This window comes from Egretta garzetta, unplaced genomic scaffold (assembly GCF_000687185.1).
Source record: "Egretta garzetta isolate BGI_Z169 unplaced genomic scaffold, ASM68718v1 scaffold539, whole genome shotgun sequence".
Classification (NCBI taxonomy): Eukaryota; Metazoa; Chordata; class Aves; order Pelecaniformes; family Ardeidae; genus Egretta; species Egretta garzetta.
In genome coordinates this window covers 1,030,291-1,056,548 of record NW_009260760.1, presented here as the reverse complement: position 1 = coordinate 1,056,548, position 26,258 = coordinate 1,030,291, and the positions used below count along the sequence as shown (strand labels likewise).

Genomic DNA, 26,258 nt, shown 5'->3' with positions numbered 1-26,258 from the left:
GTTTAGTTTTTAAAAAGCACCAATCCCTGCATTTATAGAAAATGAAGATTCTTTGCAACATTCAAAGGTCAAAATGGCATATAGAAAAGCCATTTAGAAACTCAAGTACAATGTGCAGGCTTAGCCGCATCTTTTCAAAATCAGAAATATCTGTAGATTTCAGTATATATTAATATTTTTAATTATTCAGCCCATAATTTCCACCACAAGCAAGCAGAAGGCAGTATTTCACTGCAATTAGTTCACCAGAGAGGCCTGAGGGTGATGTTCAGAAAGACTAAACTCAGCCTTGGGAGGCTGATCTGCTTAGACTTCCCTCTATAACCAAGAGAGTGAGAGGAACTTTTTCTGAAGTTGTTGTTTTAGGCTCATGTTGTGAATCACCCTCTAGAAAAGCATCTCTCCCTCTTGGCTAGGAAGCAGCAGAGGAAGCCTAGCTAGATTAGCCTCCTAAAACTTTTGTGCATCCTCCATCACTGACAGCCTGCCTTCCATTTTTCCCCCGTCTCCACAGTGGACATGGATGTAAGCACCAGTTACGGCAGTGGCGCAGAAGATGCTCTCCTTCCACTGATACCAACTATCTAGAACAGTTGGACACAGTCTTTCTGGAAAATAGGTTGTCTGCTCCCTTTCTCCTTGTTCCCCAACACCACCAACCCCAAGACCATTATCAAATCACCCTCTGGCAGCTACCACCCCCTGTTCTTTCACACACACCAAACCAAGAACCAGATGGAAACACAATGCGGGTGGATTCTGCTTTGTACCTCGTCTCTAGGACCAGAGCCCCTCACCGGCTCAGAGCAGTGATCTAGGCAAGCAAGCATACACGAGTTTACAACCAAACTTATTCCTCTGACCTACTATGTAAATTACAGATTGTAATACAGCTATGAACTGGTTTAGGGCACACTTTGAAACATTAAGACAAGTGAAGCAAACACATATATAAATTAAGAGCCATGAAATACATGGCACTTAAACAGGACTGCTGTTTTTCCCATTGACTTTTTTTTCATTATTATTTTCTCTTAAGACCAACTTCATAGCATAAACCAATTTATGACATTCCAAAATAGGTTTTTGGCTGTCAGTCATGTATCTTTCATGATTAGTTTAATTTCTCTTTAAAGTAATAACACCACTCCCATAGAAAAATTGGATAATTTCAAGCATTTCGTCCTCTTTATATCTTACACCAGTTTAATGTATCATATACTAGATTTCACATTCTCCCACTTGTGCCATTCTTCCAAGCATGTATTCTGAAAAGAAACATTTTGCCCACCACAGAACCTCAAAACAAATAAAAAGCCAACCATGCTGAACAAGAAAAAAAATACCCCCTCGAAAAATTGAGGCAGTAACATATGAAACAACCTTACAGATGGGTTTAAAAGGCATTCCTTTGAACACTGTCACACTGTGTTAGTGTGATGTATTAAAATGCATATTAACTTTTTATATTATCCTGTTTTACAGTAATGCTGCAGTTAATCAGTTTTTAAACAATAAAAAGGGTGAAGTGCTGATGCCACTGCTAATAAAGTCAGCAAGACTTGAAAAACAAATTACTTTCCTTCCTCATCTTAAATGCAATTACAACACTGGTATCCCCTGTGGTTTACAGTAATTAAATATTTTAACATTTTAATTAAATATTGCAATGATTTCTAGGAGGGTATCTTGAATAATCATATGCATGAAAATAGATTTGCCCACAAAGACATTCTTGCTAGTGTTATCAAAACAACTCAAGGTTAGGTCTAGAGTAACTGTCTTCCAGATTAAAAATTAACAAATTTTAAAATTATTTAATTATTTCTTCAGAGTTGCAACAAGTTCACATAGCAATTCTAGCTTCATTTATAGCTTTAAGGGTTAGTTAACTCATTTCTAGATTCCCAATAATAACACTTCTGATGATGTTTATGGCAGGAAGAGCCTGTGTTTTTTAGTCCATCACTTGACTTAAAGAACGCAATGAATTTGTTTCCCAATTTATACTGTCTTGTTCAACAGTTTTCATGCAGTGCTCAACAAGTGACTACTCAAGCTTAGAAAGTATGTATAGCTATCCAAGCATGAAGTAAAATGCTTTGAAAAATATCTGACATCCCCCACAGATGGTGAATGATCTTTTGAAAAGATCTTTAATTCATTATTGTATCATGGAAAAAAAATGGCACTTCCCAAAACTGCTGAGACAGAAGATAAGGAGAAAGCTCCCTCTAAACACATGGCTTTTCTTAGAGTTCTCCCTAAGTATTTCCTACTAGCTCTTACCCAAATGGGATAATCGTTTAGACAGACTGTGGCTCAACCTAACATGGCATGTATAATGATACATTTAAAGATGCTAAAGGGTAAACTAGGAAAAGACGGGAAAACTGGGCTTGCTTTTTCCCCCAGCTTTACCATTTTAAAAAACAAGCACACTCTACCCACTCTATATTCTCTCCGCTTCACACAAAGACTATGGCAGACAGAAGAGCTAAACCAACTCAGCTTTCCTATTCCCTTATGATGAGTTCCTTTTTACAGTTACTACTTTTTTTTTTCCATTTCTTCTTTCCTTATTTAATATTTTTCTTTAACATTTGCACTCAGCTAAGACCACAATTTCGGAGCTGCCCCACAGACTGCCTCCAAGAGTAGATCTCGCTCTCCCCTCCCTACCTGGAAGCAATGCATTTTCCACCTCCCCTCACCAGCCACACAGCTCTGATCCATCCATTCCATACAAAGCTGAAGCAATCCTGGGACATCCCCATCCTGTAAGCTAACATAGCTTCTTAAAATACAAAACTATCAATTCCAGCAGTTGGCTTCTACACTCATACAAGGAACTTAAGGAATTGGTTTGCTGGAAGCAAACCTAGTAAAGGACATAGGTTGGTTTAAATCAATGTGAAATTGGAATTATGTAAAATTAGTGCCTTGCATTTTATACATTTGTACTGCTTTTACAGGTGCTACATTTTCCTTTTTTACTCCCAGCTGAAGTGTGTTTTACTTCCACTTACTACCTTAAAGCTTCCTCTACTGCTGTATATTTTCATGTGTGTAACTGTCACATGTGCCTATTTTTTCCAGCACTTCTCTTCGTCATTCCCTGAATTACCACTTAGAGCCAAGGCTGGCAAAGCCATGGAAGGTGTTTCAGTAGCAGGTGGCCTCTTGGCAAACTACATGCAGTGCTTTCGACAGCTACTATACTGTCTCCTGGTCTGTCCTGTATTTGGCCAGCTAATGGCCTTTCTCAACTTCTATTGCCCTTTTATTTACTGGTTTTTATTGCTGCTTGTTTTATGTTTAGAGCAAGGTATGGCTTAAAGCTGAATATGGTTATCAAAAGTCTTCCACAAACCAGACCTATAACATGTTACACAGGAATCATTAACTGTATATAAGGATAGATACATTTTTAATCATGCTGCTAGAAGTCTGCAATAGACACACACGAGTCTGGTGAAGTAATACATTAAAGCCCCACAATATCTGCCTCCCTCCCATCTGAAGGCTACACATGCAAAACTAAGTGATACCACCAAGGTAATCTGAGCAATTCCATCTCCTTAGGTTAAATGCATACATACATGTTTGGAAGATCAAAGTCTAGTCAGAATTCTAGCTAACGCCTTACACAAATATGGCAAAATTCTGTATGTCTTCTATACCTTCATTTTGTAGACATCAACATAGAGCACAAACACATAGAAAGGACAATGAGCTTCCCAATTATATAATGGAACTGGCTATTTTTACCGCATTAGTATCTTTAATATCATAAAGACATACAATTATAGAAAACTTTATTTTAGGCTTATTGAAACTATTTGAACATAAATATTACCTGCCACATTTAAAAGTGCATGCAGCCTATTTTCCAAAAAAATACAATTCAGCTTTAAGCACTCAAGACAGCTGAAAGTAGTCTTACATTTTTTTGAAAAAATTATTTTCTGGTAGGAAAGATTGGCAAGAGCTGAAAAATTTAAACTCATGAAAAGTTCATAGAATCATAGAATGTTTTGGGTTGGCAGGGACCCCTAGAGGTCATCTAGTCCAACCCCCCTGCAGTGAGCAGGGACACCACGACCGAGATCAGGCTGCTCAGAGCCCTGTCCAACCTGGCCTTGAATGTTTCCAGGGATGGGGCCTCCACTACCTCTCGGGGCAACCCGTTCCAGTATTTCATTACCCTCATTGTAAAGAATTTCTTCCTTATATGCAGTCTAAACCTACCCTGCTTCAGTTTAAAACCATTACCCCTTGTCCTGTCACAGCTGTCCCTGCTATTATGAGCTTATGCTTAAAATAATGTCTAACAGCTAATCATGTATTTAAAGAATACTTTTTAAAACTTAAGTTGTGTTTCTTGGACTTCATCCCATACAGGTGTGCTTTAAAATACCTCTTAATTTAATTAATAATTTAATTATGAATTATTTCAAGTGACATATTGAATAATCCAACTATATGTTTAGATGATTTCTTCTGTCAAAGCTCAGCCCCTCTGTGTGATCCACAAGCCTATTAAGAGTAACCCCTATTCCCTCCTTCAGGTCATTAAAGAAATATCAGGTCAGCCAAAGCAACTAGCTCATTCACACCCACCAAACTATTTAGAAACTGTTTTCAACTTTAAGCATGTAATCTACATTATTAACTGGAGAGAATGAAAGAGGCTAAACTGGTTCCACTAATGGGTCTTTCTAAATTTTAACTCAGTATCCAGATTCTGTACCTGTATGTGCATTTCCTGATGTTCTGTATCTTGAGGGGTTACACTGATGTCAATGGCACTGTATGTTACACAAATTAAAGCCACTGAACAAGCATGACCTTGTCTATCAAAATTTTATATCCTAGAGTTTTCAGAAGCAGGGTTTTTTTTTGATGTTGTTGTCCTCCGAGGCTCCTACATGTTTGAAACCAGTTCAAAAAACTATGTAATCTGTAAAAACTTTCATCAGTATAAAATGGCCAGACAGTAACATAATACAAACAAGTATACAAATCAACTCTTTGACTTGAAAAATGTCAGTGTCAAATTTCTAGTGGGAGTGTGGACCCACCTCAAACTCAAGGCTACTGATAACATCAGTAATTCCTTTCATTCTTCAACACCTTTTGAAGACTCCTGAGGAACAGACCATAGATTGCTTTTCAACTTGCGACCTACACATCTCTGGCATCAACTACATTATTTCCATTTTAAAGATGTAATTCACAAGCCATATAAGCTAACCTATATATCTGAATAAACACCCTGTAAACTGACGGACTGTCAGAAGTATTCCCAGGGTCATACAGGTCACAAAGAGATAGCCAAACAATTTAAGAAACTATGGCCTGTAGGTGGGGATTAGTTACCACACCTTGGATTAAGAAAGAGCTGTAAGCACACACAGTCCTTCTCAACATAAAGGAAATCAGGCTGAGGGCCAGCTTCTTTCAAAAGTTTTAAAATATATTATAAACATTCAGCTATCGATGTTCTTACAGAATTAAGACTTTTAAAGAGTGATATATTAATTGCATATTGTATTTTATATGATATACCATAAATTCTTATTTTACTGTTATTTATCATACTAAAACATCTGGAACCTAAGATAACTAATGCCTTGTGCTGGTCCGATGTTCAGATGAGCAGTTTGACAATAAGATCACTGATTTTGATGGAACTTGCAGATTCAAGGCAATGTATTTGAGAAATACAGTTAAATTTAATGAACTAAATGCTATGATAGCCCAGGCTAAAATAGTATATGGTTCAGAAAATCAGATGTATCCATGTCATTAGACTTCTACTTCCAAATATTAACAACAGAAGAAGCAGGGAAATAAAGGAAGTTTATGCATTAACAGAACTCCAATTAAACAGGCTTTTAACCTCAATGTCAGTTACTGTTATGGACTTTTAATTGATAAATTATGAAAATTCAGACTGATTCAGCATCTCAGGCCCACAAAGTCCTGCTTTGAAAGACAGGAAATCTACATGAGGATGGATCTTCTTTCACAGGTAGTAGCAAGTCTGTGAACTAATGGTGCAGTTGCCAAACCCAACAGTTGTAATGCCATACAATAACAAAGGAAACCAATGACTCTTAAGAAACCTTCAACTTGATCAGACCATAATTAATTACCAGCTTTAGACCATCCCATTCTATACCACTTTCCTGTACTACCTTCTCACTGAATTTCAAGTCAAAATAAGTACTTCTGTTATCTTCAAGACTCAATACATAAATAGCACAAGAGAGACACTGACACCCCCACTCCTCCAACTAGGACTGTTTTGAGCAAGTGTGACACCATCCTGTAAAATTGAAAATGTGTCAAATGCATGCATAATTCTTTCAAGAAGACTGTGCCTACAATAATTTTTCTCTTTTCAAGTTAAAAAAAAAAATCCTGTGACCCATTGCTTTTGTCTGGGATAACTGCATTAAGGGGCTGACATCCTTACAGAAGAGGCTCTAATTTAATTAGCAAAGTTCCAAGCACTGTTGTATACAAGTTTAGTTCTCATCACAGTCGAAAAAAGGAACAAAAGCCTAAGAGACAATTTGTTTTAGGCAGATTTTCAAAGAGCAAGAACAATGCATGGTTGTTATTTTTTTGGTCATCCCACCCCCTTGAGGGAGACTGGCAACAAGGTAAGACATTCCCTTTCCGCTCTCAGCTTGAATGATGCCAAGAACCTTTTAAAATTCAGTATTCTGCAGGCAGTAGCATCTTTCAAAAAAAAAAAAAATCTGTATTCCTCATATATGTTTTCTAAAGAAGGATCAATTCTCTAGTTAAGTAGTTGTCACTCCTGTCTAGATTTGTATTACTGTGAAGATCCTCAACCCTTTCTTTCGACTAAAACCATCAGAAACTGAAATGTACTCCTCCAAGAGCAGAGGCAACAAACACCTGTTAAGGGAAAGCATAAAGTAAAAAGCCTACTTCTGACATTTTAGCCAGAACACCTGGTAATACCATACTCTTCTAACTACAGTTTTAATTTATTTAAATTTTCTTCTTTGGTAATGCATGGGAATAATGCAGTTTTAACACAGAAAATGACAGTACTTTTAAAAAGAGAAATAGTGTGCTCTGCCAAGACTCAACATATGCCCAAAGAAGCAACTGTAAAGCTTGTTTAGAACAGCTTCTCACAGGCTGTAGTACAGACTATAACAAAGCTTTTCAACTTTTGATCTGCAGGCTTCAATTGGGTCTAAATAATACCAAGAAAAGCAAGCCTCCTCCTATTAAATTTACTGTGGAAAGGAAGAATTTCAACTACTTTAATTTCTTTTCTCCTTAAAAAAAAAAAAAATCAGAAACCAAGACATAAGAATTAAATTCTGTGTCTTTGACATATTTAAATACTACTGCCTAACACAGAAGAGCAGAACTAAGATACCAAAGTGAGTCAAATCAACAACAACAAAAAAGTAATCACAGAATAGCAGGGGTTGGAAGGGACCTTGGCAGATCATCTAGTCCAACCCTCCTGCTAAAGCAGGTTCACCCAGAGCAGGTTGCACAGGATACCATCCAGGTGGGGTTTGAACATCTCCCAAAGAAGGAGACCCCACAACCCTCCAGGGCAGCCTGTTCCAGTGCTCTGTCACCCTCAAAGTAAAGTTCTTCTTAATATTCAACTGAAACCTCTTATGCTTCAGTTTGTGCCCACTGCCCCTTGTCCTGTCACTGGGCACCACTGAGAATAGTCTGGCTCCATCCTCATAGCATTCACCCTTAAGATATTTGTAAGTATTTATGAGATGCCCTCTCAGTCTTCTCTTCTTCAGGCTAAACAAGCCCAGCTCTCCTCAGCCTTTCCTCATAGGAATAAACCCCTTTGTTAAAGCTTAAGAATCCACATGGAAGAGTATGATGGAATAAGAGACTCCCAAGGCACAGGAGATGCATAATACTTTTTTCATATCTGAGTTACAGTAATAAGATTCACAGATCTGAAATAAAGAAAGCAAAGCCATGCTAGGTTAGCAAGAGCCCACTTGGAACCTGTTCCTCAAGTGGGGATGGACGTCAGCACAAGCGATAGTAAAGGAGTAGAATTTAGAAGGTTTTCATACCTAGCCAAGAATTCAGAAAAGAGGTCAGAAAAAAAAATACATTGGGAAGACAGCGATACCATTTAATCTTCTAAAGTAATAAGAAACAGAGTAACAAGAAAAACAAAATTAACTTGAACAGGCTTTTAGTAATAGATTTAGGAAAAATTCTTATAACAGAATTGAGAAGTTTCAAGGTTGTTGTTTGGTTTTGGTTGGTTTTTTTGGTTTTGTTTTTTTTTTTTTTTTTAAAGAAACACAGTAGTAGAACAAGAGAGGATCTACAAAACCTCATGCACAGGGGGATCCTGAGAATTCTGTATTATGGAAGACACAGCACGAAAAATGACCGGGAAGAAAATCTGTGGCAAAAGAGTTTTGAAATGGCTTCTGGACGTTCATATTAAACAGGCAATGTAAAGCCACAGAGGAGCAACACTTTTGCTCATTTAAGGTAACTATGACATGCCAAAAGAAGACACAGAGGGAAGAAACCTGAAAGGTTACAAGAAAAAAAAAAAAAAAAGACAAACCAGAAAGCACAGTGCTTAGATCTATCAAAGATTGGTAAAACACAGAAGGAAATGACACGTTAGAAGATTTAATTTTTAATGACTAAAGAAGAGCCCTTTGACACAGAAGACAACATTGAACATGCTGGAGTCATCTAAAAAAGGATTAAAAAGGGCGAGAAACAGATCAAGTGTAATCAGGAGAGCAGTTTAAAGACAAGGTTCAGGTACAAGAAATAGGTATTATATTTCCAGAATTCTGGAGCAAAAATAAATGAATGAATAAAAGACTCAAGGAAAAGAAGAAAAACTGGAAAGCTAGAAATGAAAACTGAGCTTGTGAACCTGGAAAAAAACCACTGTGGAAAGAGAAAGTGTTTTCCAGAGAAAAAAAACCAAAACAGGACACTGTAGTAGGCAAACTTTTCACCCCCAAAAAGGGGGTGTGGGAAAAAATAAACGATTAGGATATGGAAATAAGTGACTATTTTGAGGAAGGAGAATATACAGATGGAGACTAAAACTTAACTGCATGTAAATCAGATGGTAAATAGAAGATGGATGTTTCTGTTTAACAGCATCAGTCACTTCTGATAAAGCAGCACTTCAGTTCATGGCAAAATGAAAAATGTTCATTTCAAGTCAGAACACAACAATTTTAGGCTAGTAAATAAAAAAAATAAAAAAAAAAGACTGTCAACATTCACCTCAGCACCTGGTACTAAACTGCAATGCCAAAAAGCAGTATTATGCTGTTCTATTCCGTAGCTGATCCATTTGAACCTTAATCCTCTTTCTGCGAGTCAGAGCTGTGTGACAGATCCATTACTGGTATTAAGCATACAAACACTTGTGTTGCACAGCAGTTAGTGTAACATGATAATCTGATAATTCAACCACTGATAAAAACAGCTAAATATATTCCTGAACTCAGCCCTGCTAAATCACATCAAAGATCTCTGCACATCAAGATTTCTGGCACAATTAACCTGCAAGAAAGTCATTAAGACTACATTAGTCTCAAAACTGTCATTCACGTCTGTTTTTAGGTTTTGAATATTCTTAACAGTCTTTAGATTATATTTAATTGACAATTCACTACTCAAAACCTGTGGAAAACAGTCTTAATAATAAAATCAGCTTTCTTTAATTTCGTCAAGTAAAGCCTGCTGGAAGGAAAACACGAAGTTACTGTAAAATTAGACTTAATCTGTGCAAAAATTTTGCAACAAGATTTTAAGTTTCACCTGATTTTTAAGGAATAGAAACTGCATTAAATGATACTTCAGTCACACACTCTGGTACCTGCTTCTCATGATAACTGCCATTCATAGTAGGAGTTGGCATAGAGAATGAGCTCTTAACTACAGGGTCTTCACTAAGAAACAGCCAACCATGACATATGACCTCTCCTACACTCCATCTAAATTGCAATTTTCTTAAAAACAAATGTTGAAGATCTGAATCATAAGTTGCAAAGAAATTACAGATAAAGATACATCATTCTGCTATACAGGTTGCTGAAGCTTTCAGTAAAACTGACAAAAAAAAAGTGCTTTATGGCTAAAAAAATAATCCTGTGGCTTGTTTTGATAATGAAGGCAGTGGGAATCAATTCACTAAAGGCTTCAATTGGAAGATATTAACTTGAATTTATCCATGTGGACAGATGTGAGCGCCATAAATCCCTGAATAATTTTACTGTCTGTATCTGGCTGTTCTTTCTGCTCTCACACTGATCAGAAAACCTTGGTTTGTTTGTTTTTTTTCTTTTTGCCCCCATAAACACTCCTTAGGAGGTATAAGTCTATACAATGAGCAAGTCAAAGCCCTCCCATCTTTGATTAGGGTGAGTTGAAAAGTAATTATGATTGTTAGGGGGGGAAAAAAAGAAGATGCCTCATGATAAGAAGATGCAGTTTTACAGCAGTTTTGAGCCTTGAATTGTAGTAATTCGTATAACTTGTACTGAATCATAGGTTGATACTAATTTATTTCATATCTTTAGATATATACTTGTACACATACACAAAATGCCAAAAATAACACTTCTGCATTTACTTAAAAAGCATCTCATTCATAGCAATTACGGCTGAATCATAACTACATCACCTCAGATTCTTCTTTTTTTAATAGGGTGGTGTGCTAACCAAAATAAACTAAGTACCATAAACTGTAATATTCAAATACATCAATTCTTATTCATCTAAATGTAGTAGTTTTCAAAGAATGCTACACATTTTAATATTAAAAGCTGGGATGCTTAGTGAATTTTACACATTTTCCAAAGCACAGTTATAGGAAAGAATGCGTTGGAATGAGATGTTAAGGGAACAAAGTAATACTGTCTAGAGACTTGAGTAAACAGCTAGTGGGATATCATATTTTGTCTCCTCCAATCATTTGCTCTTTAAAGAGATATGAAAGTCAGTGGAAACATTTCAGAAATTATAGTGCTGCTGGTCACAAAGCTACTGTACTCTAAATGAGTAGTTCTTTGAGCAGTTACTAAACAGGCAGTGTTACACAAGTCACCATTGTATGATCTAGCAGGTATATTCTAGCTTGTTGTTTTTATTCTTTACAGATGAATTGATTTGCTGGAAAACATGATTTTTTTCTCATTAGAATGCTTCAGTTTATGCTTCACTGAGAATCATAATCCTATGCATGTTTAATATTGCATTTCACGCACAGAATTAAAGAATTAGATAAGAAAATACACAATCATCTGAATTCTTAGTTTATTTCCATGTAAATTTCTTAGTAACAAAATAGTACAAGAACTTAAAAAAATAGGCTAACCAATTTCTGATTACTAGATTAAACCCAGTTTTCAAAGAACACCTAACTGTAGCCCAGATCTCAACTTACTAGTTACTATTACACTAATAAGGTTACTTCTACACACATTGTTTCAAATAAAACAGACTAGTGAAAATTAAAACCACAAGAAAATTAACAGCTCACTCAAGTGCAATTCTCATGATAGCTTAAAGCTGACTGAAAAGCTGTTTATGTAACTAGATGGGTATTTACATTCTACTAGGATCTAGTATAAGTACTAGCTGAAGGACAGTTTCCTTTACCTGAAAACATAGCAATTGAATTGATCTTACACGAGGCGTCTGAAGACAAAACATATTTTGTCTGATGATCTCCAAGATTACAACAAAGCAATCATACTTACAACTGCTTTAAATCAATATGCCATTATTCGAAGAGGACTGTGAAACCAACAAAATGATGCATTCTTTAACACTATGTTAAATTTCAAGCCCTGCTGATAAAGTCTACATCTGCCTGCAAACATGATCTTCATGTTCTTTCAGAGACAGAGTTCTGAGAATGACTGCCAAGCTACAGTACTTTTGTCATAGGACAATTGTTTCAACAGTCCAACCAACACACCTTTTCAAACAGGCTATGAGCAAACATTTGAACTGCTTGACAGAAAGGAGCAAAGGCATAAGACAAATGTCTTACAAAATATGCATCAGCCTATTTGCTCTAAAGTTTGTAAGACTCATTTTAAGGAACAGCTGTAAGGAATCACTCTCATTCAACTGCTGGTTATACAAACTAGATCCCAAGACAAGAGTAAGGATTCTAGATACTACCATAGTAATACTTCTTAATAATAACAAAAAAGAGTAAGAAGCAAGGCTTACAGTCTGACTTTCGGGAAAGTCCATCTTCAGCAATTTGTGAGCACATTCTTCAAAGTCTAAGCTGCAATAATAGAAAAAAATACTTCTCACTATCTGTGCAATATATGCCACGCTAAAAACATTTCAGAATTATATTGACTGTTGGTGCTGAAACCTCAAATATTTTGAAATAAAGTATCTCATTAAAATTCAGGAAGCTGGTTTGTTGGGTTTTTTGGTCACAGTGGGTCTTTTTAATAAACATTTTGTATTTCATGAGTTTGCATCTGAAAATTAATCCAAAGTCATTACATTTGCAGACAACCTGAAAATAAGATGACTTGGGTCATTATTACTATTATATCATCTTACAAAACAGCAAAAACACAAACGTGAGCTCATTTTGCACTGCACATAAACTCAAAAACCAGTGTATACCACACTCTCCTCTTCGCACTCCCATTCCTGCATATGGAAAGCCTTTAGCTACCGGTAAGTACCTCCCCCACCCAGCATAAGATGTACAAACTTAAGTACAGCAATAAAGTATTGAACAGTAGCTTTGAGAAATACAAGAGCCTTTCATATATCTCAGTATGGTATTAACTCATATGTCTGATTACATTATCTCACTCCTTATACAGGTTAAGACCTGCAAAATTTTGTGGGCCAATGGAATTGAGCGGCATGTAACAGATTAGTATCTCCTTTCACCCAGACGACACAGGAAGTTATACCACCACATTTTGATTACTCGTGCCAGTACTGCAAAGGGGATTTCATTCTCAAGATGAATACAAATACAGTACACTTCAGGGTTGGTATCTGTATACTTATTTTCCAAACAATGCAGATGGCAACAGGCCTAAAGACTACCACACTGCAGAACTCCTTACTCTCAGAAGTGGAGAAACTCTACAGCATCTCATCTCTACTTTAAACATGTCACACTTTTTCTTTCTAGAAATCCTTAATACGCGGTATAATCAGATCAACTTTTGTTCCCTCAGAAAATTTTGATTACAGCAATCCTCACAGAGAAGTCCCAGTGCACTACTCAAATGTTTTGAAACAAACAGGATTTATCTTAAGACAAGAATTTGAGTACTCATTTGTCAAAACAGTCTGCTTTATACAATTAGGTCAGGCTCCATAAAGAACACTCCCCCCCCCCCCCCCCCCTTTTTTTTTTTTTTTTTACATTGCACAGTAAAAAGAAAATTGAAAAAAGATAACTCCAGTTCACCCATTTCAAGGGAACTACACTCACTGGTGTATGAATTATATTATATTTACCTTGACTGAATGGCAAGATAAATTGTACGACGGAAGGAGACCAGGTTAATTTCTGTTTTGTCATGAACAGTAACTTTCTGACCTGGGAAAGAAAAACAGAGTTTTGTAAAGAGCAAAACATTAAGGAAGATACACGTAACCTCTTAGAACAGCTCTATTTACCATTTACTAAGTCTATATAATGCACACTATATAATACTTTCTCTAGAAATATTTAGGACAGAGATACATTTTAAGTGGATAATTCCCCTTTTAAAGACTTTTCACGTGACTTAACCACTGCAGCCTCTGGGTTTAATGTTTCTTGTCTACATTATTAGCAAAGTATTTTCCTTGTAATTTAAATATATAATGCTTTATGGAACCTCCCTGATTTTAAGAGGAAATCCTTTGTTTCTGTTATGTGTAGGATCTACATTACGGCATTGTACAAAGTTCTGTTTTGTCCTGGAACAAATGTAGAAAAATCCGTTCCCAACTACAGCCATTCTGGGAACACCTTCATTCACAAGGTATTCACTATTCCTTCATTCTTTTAAAGTTTGGTAATAGCATAAATGATGAAAAGTTATGTGAATTCTCATACTTTTCATCATCCTGGAAGCTCTGCTCTTCTGTGAAATACTCCAGCAAACTGGTGATGAAATCCATTCCTGGTATTCTACAAGAATGGGACTTGGCTGGCTTTTCAACTACTCACACAGCCTGTACAAACACTTCAGTTATGCTTATCCATCAATTTTTTTCCTGGGAATCAAATACATTCTTTGAAATTGTGTAAACACTGACTGATTCCACTAAAGAGCAAGAAAGGGGGCTGAACTGAACTAAGAAGTGAGATACAGAGGATTTAAGTACAGTTGTAAGAAAACCCATTCTGATTTTGAAAGTGATTTAAAAATATGATAGAGCACTAAAGAGTGTCCAGAAAGGTTGTCTTCACTAGTTTTTAAGGAGGTGCTTTCACATTCGTTACTGCTTTTCATTTTCTGCCTGTGCCAAATCCTTCCCTTTAGACCATTACTTTTACATGATTTGCTAGTAAACACGTAGATCTGAGAATTTAAGATGAAAACACCCCTTAACATTTGAACATTCTTCGTTTTGCAAAATGTGTAACAAGTTAAGCTTTTCTTTCCTGTTTCATCTACAGCCAATAAATCACTAGTAAGATGCTAGTCATACACTTACCATCTTCATCCTCTTCTTCATCTTCTTCATCTTCCTCACTACTTCCAGCCTCTTGATCTGCTTCAGATTCACTGTCACCTTCATCAAGAATTTCTGAAAAAGCAATATCCCAGCTGAAAGGAATATAGACCACAGTAGTTTCATTACCAAAGAACTGTGATCCAACACCTAAGTGTGAAAGTATGTCTCAGGTGGAGAATGTGGCAGAGCCAAAAAAAAGCTATGTCATAACCAAATGAAAATGTAGCTGGAGAAACAATACTGAAGACAATAGCAGGAACACACTGGAAAGATCTATGATGAACTGAAAGACATTTATCTGGGACACAAATATCACCCACTGTTAAATAATAAAGGTTGGTAACAGTAGTTGGATAGGTAAAAGCCTTATAAACGAGCGTGTAAATATATAAATATTATATATAAAATGTGTGTACACACACCCCCTACCTTTCTTCAGTGTTTTGTATTTCTCTTCATTTTCCATAAAGTTCGGGTCCATCTTGAAAACATCTTTAGAATAAAAGAGAATCTTTATTTAAAATACAAAATGAAGAAACCAATATTTAATCTTAAATTTATTTTCACGTGGAATGCAGTCATAGGATTATCTTCCACTTCTAACTTACTAAGAACATCCTCTGGGTTGTAGTCATCTTCTAATGGCAACATATGAGTAAACTGATCCTCCTCTTCCACTAGATCTAATCCTTCTGGAATGATTGGATGATCCTTGAAGCCATCCTTCCGTACAGCAAACATGACTTCTATCATATACTGAACACGCATATCAATTTTAGATTCATGCAGAATGTGTCGAAGACGGTCAAAGATTGCTTTGCAAAAAGACAGAAACGTAAGTATGAAAAGGGTTTACTAATATAAACACCAAAAAGACAAATATTCTGGCTAATTATACCTACCATTAATACCTCTAGGAGAAACTTCTGTCAATTTGAGCCCACTCTCTTTAATAAATCCAATCGCTACTTCAATGCTGTCATCAGTAGGCCTTTCAAGAAGTAAAGTGAGCATTTCCAAACATAAAACCTCATGAGCCTATGGAAAGAATATCAGTAAAGAATTAGAATGTACAATGACACACTATTATTACAGTGATTCACTTGACAGAGCAGTCCAGCCCTTGAGGATGCCACAACACATTGGTTTAAATCACACACACAAGGCAACAGTAGTGGGACAAAGCTAATTAAGAGGAAGTCAACATTTCAAATACAGTTTTACCACCTGTATTTACACCAACTTTGTAGTGAACGTAACTATGCTATTGAAATGAACAAGCAAGCAGTGAAAAGCATTTTGCCATTAAGAAAAAAATAGAATGCATTTCCAAGAAGCAAATAAAACAGCACTTACACTACAGAAACCAGTTTTAAGTGCATTGTGTCTATAATTAAATCAGGTCTTCCAGGATTGGGCATATAAGCAAACGGCACATCTCGGATTAGTTTCCTCTTTACCAAAATGCTGTATATTCCCAATGCATTCTTGAAACACTGCTTCTTGCCATTATTTAAATTGGGAGTATCCTGATTTCTAACACATAAAAAAGTGGCATAGAGACAAATTTGATTTAGATGCAACTAAGTTTAGTTCTGCACACAAGGATGTTTAAGTCAGATGACAGTGTGGCAAGAAAACTGTTTAAGATCTGTTGGATGCAACCTCAGATGAAGCTTGCTTAAAGATTTGTCTTAATACTAGCCCAAACATATTTACAAAGTCTGGGGAACCTCTGCAGTAGAAGTGCCATGGTAAATGATAACAACTACATTGGCAATTACCGATGTCTTTTCTAAAAAGGTCCTAAAAACTTACAGCAGACATTATAAGGAAACCTGAACTCAGATTTTCAGTAACCTTTAGAACAGGGAGAGCATCAGGCTACTGCAGTCTTGAAACTAAAGAAATAGCCATATAGGGTTTGGATTGAGTAGAAACATGCAGTAACATACCACATTCTGATTCATCAAGTGTGCAACAAACTTTGAAGATGTTAGACAGAGTTGCTGCAAAAGAAATAAACCAAGAAATTTTAACACATCTTATAGGGAAGAAAAAAATTACTTAAGATTTGTGCATCTCTCAGTCAAATTAAGTCATGAAACTATTTTGGGATACTGACAGTTGTTCACAATTAGGACTGTATGCTTTCAAAGGAAAAAAAAAAAACCAAACAAAAAACCCCCAACCCTATCACAGTACCAACCTAAAATATGTTGTCAAGTTTTCATGAGACTCTAATACTGCTCTATTTAGTGTATTAATGATAGGTCCCAAACCACCAGTCTTGGTTGTGTTCCTTTGAAGTATCGAATTTAAACACACTTGATACAAGGTTAACACAGCAGAATTACAAGTTTCAGCATGTTGCTTCTTCACATTTTACATACCTTATCATTCCTGCGATACCCTTTCCGAAAATTTAGTATCAACCTCTTGAGAATCAATTCACCAATATTTGGAAACTTTGAATTGATAATTGCCACAAGAGCTGCATATACATGGGTAAAAATTGGAGAGGCACTCTGAGCTTGCAAAATGGATCTGGACAGCAATCCCCTGCAAAATATGCAAGTTTAAGAATTTTCTGGTAATAAAACATGTAATGTTTTTATTCAGCACACGTCACATAAAATAGCATTGTACAGTTGGAATAGTTAGAAGATACCAGATTGTCTTTCTCAAACCATTGTTTACTATGCCACAAAGAGCTTTACAAAACATGTTGCCCAAATGTGTCTGAGCCCAGAAATTCTTAAACTGATACCTTACCTTTCATTAAATATTATTCCTATTAGAACTACATTTGAAAATGATAAACATGTAAAGTGTGAGTGGCTGATACGCCGGAAGGCTGCGCTGCCATTCAGCGGGACCTGGAGAGGCTAGAGAGTTGGGCGGAGAGGAACATGATGAAGTTCAACAAGGGCAAGTGTCGAGTGCTGCACCTGGGGAGGTTGAACCCCATGCACCAGTACAGGCTGGGGGCTGACCCGCTGGAAAGCAGCTCTGCCGAGAGGGACCTGGGAGTCCTGGTGGATGACAAGCTGACCATGAGCCAGCAGTGTGCCCTTGTTGCCAAGAAGGCCAATGGTATCCTGGGGTGCATTAAGAGGAGTGTGGCCAGCAGGTCAAGGGAGGTTATCCTCCCCCTCTACTCTGCCCTGGTGAGACCCCACCTGGAGTACTGTGTCCAGTTCTGGGCTCCCCAGTTCAAGAAAGATGAGGAACTCCTGAAAGAGTCCAGAGGAGAGCAACTAGGATGATTAAGGGACTGGAGCACCTCCCCTACGAGGAAAGGCTGAGACAGCTGGGCTTGTTCAGCCTGAAGAAGAGAATTCTGAGAGGGGACCTCATCAACACATACAAATATCTTAAGGACGGAAGTCACGAGGACGGAGCCAGACTCTTTGCAGTGGTGTCCAGCAACAGGACAAGGGGCAATGGGTACAAAATGAAACATAAGAGGTTTCAGTTGAATATGAGGAAAAACTTCTTTACTTTGAGGGTGACAGAGCACTGGAACAGGCTGCCCAGGGGGGTTGTGGAGTCTCCTTCTCTGGAGATATTCAAAGCCCACCTGGATGAAGTCCTGTGTAACATGCTCTAGGTGAACCTGCTTTAGCAGGCGGGTTGGACTAGATGATCTCCCGAGTTCCCTTCCAATCCTTGCGATTCTGTGTTCATCTTGTATCCTGCAATTACTCCTTTTTAACCCCACAGGCTTTTCTTAGCTTTGAAATTTGTACGATTGTGCTGTTTCTTTTCCCTCAGTTGAAAAAACAAACTCATTTGTGACTGAAAAAATATCTGCTCTGCAACTATTTATGAAAACCACAGAATCGAATTCCAGTATAATAACTTAGAAGTTTGTTTTGCTTGTCTAAGAAATAAAAATTGTATTTCCATATAAGGTTCCTAACAATAAAGATCCACCTAGGAATAACAAAACTGAAGGATCAGTAAAACCAGAATGGGTAAAGTAATGGTTTTCAATGCTTTTCTCAAATAAAACTGCAGATTTTCAATATTATAATTATATTTTGGAACCGAGAACTGATTATAAAAGACCACTACTTAGAGGCTAAATGAATGTAAACACAGGGCTCATGTTCTTTTATTGTGCTAATAGTCTGTCTTACATTTATATCAAGACTGAAGTCTGAAAAAAACTTGAGACCTTTTTTCCTCCTCAGTTTTGCTTTTTCTAATGCTTTAGCACATAGAATTTGACTGCTGCTGTATTACTCCATCACAAATGGGTGAGGGGGGGCAAAAAAAGCCCTCCTAATGTGAATTTTCAAAGTGCACACTGGTATCCAACTCTACTTTCTCTGTGATCTATTGAAATCTTCCAAAAGACCTCCCACATAGTATTAAATACAAACTGCACAAGGACCTTATTCCTACTTACTTTGGAGCCAACAAATGGAATAGAACGCATCTCATACTACTGCACAGAAACAATATTTCATTTTGAAACTATTAGTTACTTCTCGCTTTATAGACTGAAACTGGTTTGGTACAGATCCTACTTACCCTCTAGTTAGAAAACTCAGAAAAGTACTTTACAGCTAGGTAAAACTTCATGTCATTACTTTTATATGCACCTTTGTGCAAATTTGGAAATCAAAATTAACTGTAAGAAGGGAAATGGTGTCATTTTTCCATCTGCATTATTTAGAAGTTTGTAAGCTTACAAAAAACCCTTCCACAGACAACTGTATTCTAAAAACATTCAATAAGCTAATTTTAAAACTAAAATACTACTGCTAATATGAAAGTTACGTTTCAGGGACATGAAATACAGGCAAGTAAATTGCAGTTCTACAACAGACTGTTCAAGACTTCATTATTACTTTTAACAGAAATCACATTCAGGAACTACTTGCTCACTCTCTAGATTTTACATAACACTCTTCTGTTATTTTTATGCTATCATCTGCAGGATTCTGATCTTCCCACCAGGTATAGCTTGCATGGAAGTAACGCATTCCTCAGCTATAACCTCCTCAAATAACAGTGCTTAAGTTGCAACAGAAAAAGTGTTGCTATCGTTTTGAAACGTAACAGAATTATTTCTGGATATTTTGTTCAGAGTTTTTTTTTGGTGGTGGTGGTTTGGTTTTGTTTAAATGGTAGCCAATCTAAGAAACCCATACTCCTTTAGACTAGCATATTTAACCTCTACTGATGTCAAAATTAAAGCAAGGGAAGTCATTGCACAGTCACTGTGACTTAGTATGGAGCTCAAATACTGTAATAATCTTTTCTCTGCATTACAACAATAAACAATCCAGCCAGATAACTGTAGTAAAACTTGTTTTGCTAAATATTGACTACAAATATCATTTGTCCCACAGAAAAAATCCTGGAATACAAAAGTAAATAGACAGAGACACCTGTAAATTGCAAGTGATTCACGTAAAATATGTAGGTAAAACCTTTAAGAAAAGGAAACATATACCATCTGTTGCACTCTTATTCCTCCAAGCATACAATCCCTTCCCCACCTGCCCCTTCCCCAACTCTGCATAGGACAATGTAGCCTAAGGTTAATTTTAAAATCTGACCAGCATCCATACACTACACATAGCACACATAGTGAGGTACACACGAACAGTATACGTATTAACAGAAAAGCAAAAGTATTGTTTTACAATACTAAGACTTACCTTCCCCGGACAATGTTTTCCTGAAGGAGCTCATGAATGATATTTTCTATATTAGAAACATTCACTTTATTGACAAGACCATTGATTGACTTCTTCAAGGCTTCCCAGCTCATCCTCTGATATGCCAAGCTATTACAAAAGTATCACAAATTATTAATGCATAAATCTGATGTAGCACTGAGTGACTTTTTTTTTTTATATACATATATATGAAAACATGAACCTAAGTTGTAAAAAGTAAAATAGGTAAGAAAATATTCACTCCATAAATAGGAAGACTAGTTCACAATTATACTTTAACTACTAGGAAATCACTGAATCAACATGACATACCAAAATGTAATTCTCTACAAACGTGGTATAACCCAGTATGTTCAGTTTTCTAAGATACTCAGAAAAATCCCTGCTTATGTTCTGTATCCCACTTTTCCATTTACACTTTGCAGCAGCAGAAGGTACAGTCATAATCTGGTTCTTTTACCTTTCTTCTGATAAAAATATACCTTCAGAAGAATAATCACAGCCCTTCAAAGGTATCCCATTTTCACCAACATTCACTAAAACACTTTAGTGTTTTGCTTTTCAGTAAAAATTCTAATATGTTACTTTTAACTCACCTATTTTTATCAGTAATTTGCTCTTGCATCATCCTGAGCTTGGCAGGCGGAATATATGCACCACCTGTGCGAGTAAGGATTGGATCCACTTCTTCTTTCTTCTTCTTTGAAGTGGTCTCATCATGAGCAAGTGAGCTCTGGACTGTTGACCTCTCTGGACTCCTACGATCAGGTGATGAATATCTTCTCTGCTTCCTTCGATCAGATTCTCTCTCCTCCCATTTCTCATGGTATCTCTCTCTCCCCCTTTCCATCCTTCTTAAAAAACAAAACAAACCAAAAAAACACCAGCCAAGGATTCATGAAAAGTTTTCATGTTTTATTCTTTAAAATGAATATTACTGACTAAGAAAGGGCTTGATACCTTCCTTCTGAAGTTCTGTCATCATAGTATTCCCTTCTTGAATATTCCTGATCATATCTGCTGTCATCAGAGTACCTTCTTTTTCTGGGAGATGGAGACCTGTCGCGCTCTATATCCCTATTTGCAACCCATGACAAAATTTTTAGTAAACAGGCTTAGAAAAGCAATGCTATTAATAACTACTTGCAATAAAGTGTTACATATACAACCTTTCTACTTCTAGAACCTGAGTTTCAATATACGCGTCATTCAGAGAGAAGACGCTCCTTTTATAATAATTTGTTGTCAGCAAAAAAAAGGAAATAAAAAAAAATTAAGAGAAGCACGGTAAATCAAGCTCCTCCTCAAACCTAAAATTAAATGCTCAATGGTAATAACATCAAATACCAACAGTAACTTCAGCACTCTGCATTCCTTGGAACATTTTTCACCTACGTTTGCCTGCATAGCAGGAAACAGAATAGACACTATTCGAAAAAAAGTATGCTGTGTTTAGTACAAGAGGTTTCATTCCAATTAAAATATAATAACAAAAGTCAACTGGTAACAGCTCATCTTATGCCTTGGTAGATTTCACTTCAAATTATATTTCTCCACCTCCTGCTGGCATCAATAATCTTGCTCTAAAGTGACAATTGTGGTATCAGCAATATGCAAGTCCAAGCAAAAAGCTGGCATCTAATTTCCATTTTCAAGTCCTGTGACAATTTAACTGAATGCTGAAGACTTTTTAAAGATTCAGTTTTAGTAAAAAAACTATTGACATTCAAGTATTTTATTAAACCTGCACTTATTTCTCACTGCTCAGTTATGGTAATATATAAAAAGAAAGAGAACCTGGTGTAGACTTTTTTTGTTTGCTTTTGCTTATCTAACTCACTATGTGAGGTATATATACAGAATTGTAGGATCTAGAAATCAATCATTCTACCTGTCCTCTGGAGACAAACTTCTTTGGCGAGAACTGTGGTTTTCCTTCCTTTCGTAACTGGAACCATGCTTTGAGAAAACAGAAAGAAAAAAATCAAGCTCAGTTACTGTGAGCACATATATCTTCACATCAAAGCGTTCCATGTCTTCAGTTCCCTATTTCTTCACAAGAAGTAAGGGTCATCAAATAAAGCTAATGGCAGTCAGTTACAGCAAGGAGAGCTGGTTCCATATAACAAGTAGTTAAGCAGCTGGACTCCCTGCTACAGGATGCTGCAGATACCAAATGCTTACATGGGTTCAAGAGACTTTTCTTCCAACGCTGAAGAAAAATTCACACGGGCTACCAAAAAAAGTTATCTGGCTCATGAAGCTGCACAGAGGCAGAGACTGGGAGAGTATGTGAGGGGGTACTTTTGTGGTTGCCCTGTTCCTAAACTTTTCAAGGCATCTGCTGTCGATTACTGTTGGAGACTAGAATAGACAGACCTTCAGTCTGCCTGTTCTGCTTCCTTCCTCCATGCACTGTTTAACACTTTGTTGGATCACATGCAATACTATTAACAAAATTCTATCACTTCTTGTTTGAAGAGTGTCTTTCCTCTCTGCTGAAGATCCCCTTTATTGCATAATTTTTCCTTACCTTCCTCCTTTTTACTAATCATGATTTATTTTCTCAGGAGTTATTTCTAGCTTCATACATTATAAACATTGAAGTTATGCTGCTCCACTTGACAGATCCTGGAAGTAAATTTAATTCTAGATTTCTGAAATATAAGTTTGTAGGACTGTTTAAGTGATAAACAATTCATGGCAAATTCTGTGGTCTGAACCATGACATACAGGATTATGGAGTCATACACAAAAATCTGAGTATGACAGCATCTACAACACACATAGAAAGACACTAACCTCATCAAGGTGTTTCAAAACTACTTTGGTACAGCTAAGAAGCAGCTTTTATGACCTCTTAAAATATTATTCATGATTTTTCAGGACCACAACTTCACATTATCAGCCAGTGACCAGCTGTGAAATAGGTAACACTTCACCTTCATGTAGAAACTCAACACAAGGACTTGCTTACACACCTTGACTGAACTTTTTCCAGAAATATTAATCATATTTGTTGAAGTGGCATTCTATCCATTAACATGCTGGCACACTAATTTTTGCCCCACCAAAGAACCAGTTAAAACTGTTGGATAGCAGAATACAATGACACCTCCTTCATAAACAGACCCTGGTGGACAGTTATACCCAATGATCTCCAAAAACTTAATTAAAAAGAAAAGTATCTTTACTAAGTGGTGAGTATAGTGTTTACAATGAGCTGTGCACGTAAAATCAACGTTGACTGAGGCTGCCTAAAGAAATAATAGCAACACAAAGATTATGAGCACCATCCTATCAACAGACCGATGAGGCTGACTTGCTCTCTCTCAGTTGGTATGTATGTGTGTATATACATGTATATATATATTTGTATTTTGAGAGCACGATAACATATCCTAGAATATAGTCTTCTCCTAGAACAGAGTCTTCTCTAGGGTATGTTTTGAAGACTGTTAAAATTACTTCCAGTATTATCTTATGTGAACCAAGACAATGGTACAAAAAACCACATTGTACCACTTCCTCCAAGTATGCATGTCTACAACAGAATATCCATCTGATAATTTAATTCCAGAGTAACATTACCTTTGGTAGCAAAGGTAGTACAAGGAATTCCTGTATTTTCACCATATTTTTCTTCTCATTTCAATACTCATTTGTGAGACTATACCATATAGCAGATTACTGAAATAATTCAAAGTTAAAAGAAGTCCTTAAGTTGTTGGGTATTTTACCAAAATAATATCATGCAAGACTGTTGTTGTGATTTAACCCTGGCTGGCAACTCAGCCCCACACAGCCGCTCGCTCACTCCCCCCACAATAGGATGGAGGAAAGAACAGGAACAGTAAAAGTGAGAAAACTCATGCGTTGAGATAAAGACAGTTTAATAGGTGAAGCAAAAGCCACGTATGCAAGCAAAGCAAAGCAAGGAATTCATTCACTACTTCCCACGGGCAGGCAGGTGTTCAGCCATCTCCAGGAAAGCAGGGCTCCATCACGCATAACAGTTACTTGGGAAGACAAACACCATAACTCCAACCATCCCCCACTTCCTCCTTCTTCCCCCAGCATGACATCATATGGTCTGGAATAACCCTTTGGCCAGTTGGGGGTCAGCTGTCCTGGCTGTGTCCCCTCCCAGCTTCTTGTGCACCTGGCAGAGCAGGGGAAGCTGAAAAGTCCTTGGCTAGTCTAAGCACCACCCAGCAACAACTGAAACATCAATGTGTTATCAACATTCTTCTAGTACTAAATCCAAAACACAGCACTATACCAGCTACTAGGAAGAAAATTAACTCTGCCCCAGCTGAAACCAGGACAACCGTATCCTAAGCTTCCAAGAAACTGGTAGTAAAAGTCTTTGAAAAATCACAGAACAGTTACTGTATTTGAGTAATATTTAGCAGATGGGAAGAGGTGTGTCTTTTTAGGATGAAGCATTCTTATGAGTTCTACAGAATCTGCCTTTGCCCAAGCAGACCCAAAAAGGCAAGTGTTCACAGAAATAAACCAATGTTACTGACATCTCTGTATTTGGCAGTTCTTGTGTCCCCTTCCAAAAGGAGCTATGTTTGCTGAAGAACTTGTCACCCTCAGCTCTTTGTGAGCAGACTTTCTGCCACAAGTTAGTCTTCTTCCTTGTCCATTTTCATCAAAAATTATTAACAGAAAGTGTCCAAACAGTGTGCTTCTGCTAACTGGCTTATTTTGACAGATGAGGGAGCACTACCATAACCACCAGATTGGGAAGATATGAGAAGATGTCAAACTATCCCTCCTCAAGCATCCCTATTAAAAACCACTTCAGTCAGAAAAGTTGGAACCAAAAGAGTGAAGGAGCCTATGCATGACTGAATTCTAAAAACACAGGCAGAGAAATACCATACCTTTGAGACGGGGTATCAGAAGAGCATTGCTCCACTAACCTGTCCCAAATTTAGTGTACTTTACAAATGTGGTATTTCTAAATCATCATTTTAGGAAAGTAATTTTAAACCCAATTTTTTTTTCTTGCATTCCCAAAAATCATTCCCATCCGTTCAGAAATGTATCACACAGCTTTTAGAAGAGAATGCTTTAACTTTCACCGTAAGAAACACGCTTGCCACATTAACTGCTACTTCCTGCCTCTCTATCTTTTAACATTAATTTTTCAACACCTCTTTTCTCCATTCCTCCACATGCTTACGTTCTTTGTTGAGCCATCATTCATTCAGTCACTTTTCACCAATTACTTTATCATTATATGCTAATAATGTTCAGAACCTCCATTGCTAGGACAACAAGCATGAAAAACAGTAGTAACTCACTGATGTCATAGTCCTCTTGTAAACAGCTGCTGTCAATTATGGATATTATTTGCTTTACAATCAGGGAATTTTACTTAACACAACATTAACTGCAAACCTAATCACCACTAATAAGGGAATAATCAAACCCCACAATCTAGGTTTAAGAACACTTACATTTACTTGTGTTACCCTGCTCTTCATCTTGACTTCCTACTTTTTACGAAGTTCTGAACGCGCAGCAGTGAGACAATCCAAGGTAGAGTTCAGCATATGAAAAACATTTCATCTATAACACACAGAAAACAATCAAAAACTTTCTATTGTGCTCGGTTCAGGAACCCACGCTTTTAATTTCTTCTTTAAAAATATGCTTGCATAACTACTTAAAAGAAAACAAACAGCCCCCGCCCCCCCCGAAACGTACTCAGATCTCTCAAGGTTGCACAGCACCTGTCGCAGGAGGCAAAGGCAGTAAAAGGGCAGCCGGGAGTTCACCAGC

At 37.0% G+C, this 26,258-nt stretch overlaps 1 protein-coding gene across 3 annotated transcripts in view; it reads right to left on the bottom strand.

Moving 5' to 3' along the window:
• CWC22 (CWC22 spliceosome associated protein homolog) overlaps window positions 1–26,258 on the bottom strand; it is a 34,383-nt gene extending 8,125 nt beyond the window's left edge. The window contains exons 1-14 of one of the 3 annotated variants that reach the window (XM_009646024.2): window positions 26,184–26,258; window positions 25,934–26,045; window positions 22,351–22,418; window positions 21,420–21,536; window positions 21,056–21,313; window positions 20,439–20,567; window positions 17,154–17,322; window positions 16,716–16,769; window positions 15,663–15,798; window positions 15,369–15,575; window positions 15,190–15,252; window positions 14,740–14,832; window positions 13,549–13,630; window positions 12,274–12,334 (exon numbers count right to left, since the gene is read on the bottom strand). In XM_009646024.2, coding sequence (XP_009644319.1) covers window positions 12,274–12,334; window positions 13,549–13,630; window positions 14,740–14,832; window positions 15,190–15,252; window positions 15,369–15,575; window positions 15,663–15,798; window positions 16,716–16,769; window positions 17,154–17,322; window positions 20,439–20,567; window positions 21,056–21,313; window positions 21,420–21,536; window positions 22,351–22,418; window positions 25,934–25,960 — 1,464 coding nt within the window. In that variant the 5' untranslated portion in view covers window positions 25,961–26,045; window positions 26,184–26,258. The remainder of the gene's footprint in view (window positions 1–12,273; window positions 12,335–13,548; window positions 13,631–14,739; window positions 14,833–15,189; window positions 15,253–15,368; window positions 15,576–15,662; window positions 15,799–16,715; window positions 16,770–17,153; window positions 17,323–20,438; window positions 20,568–21,055; window positions 21,314–21,419; window positions 21,537–22,350; window positions 22,419–25,933; window positions 26,046–26,183) is intronic. The other 2 variants (XM_035901437.1, XM_035901436.1) reach the window with 2 other exon arrangements.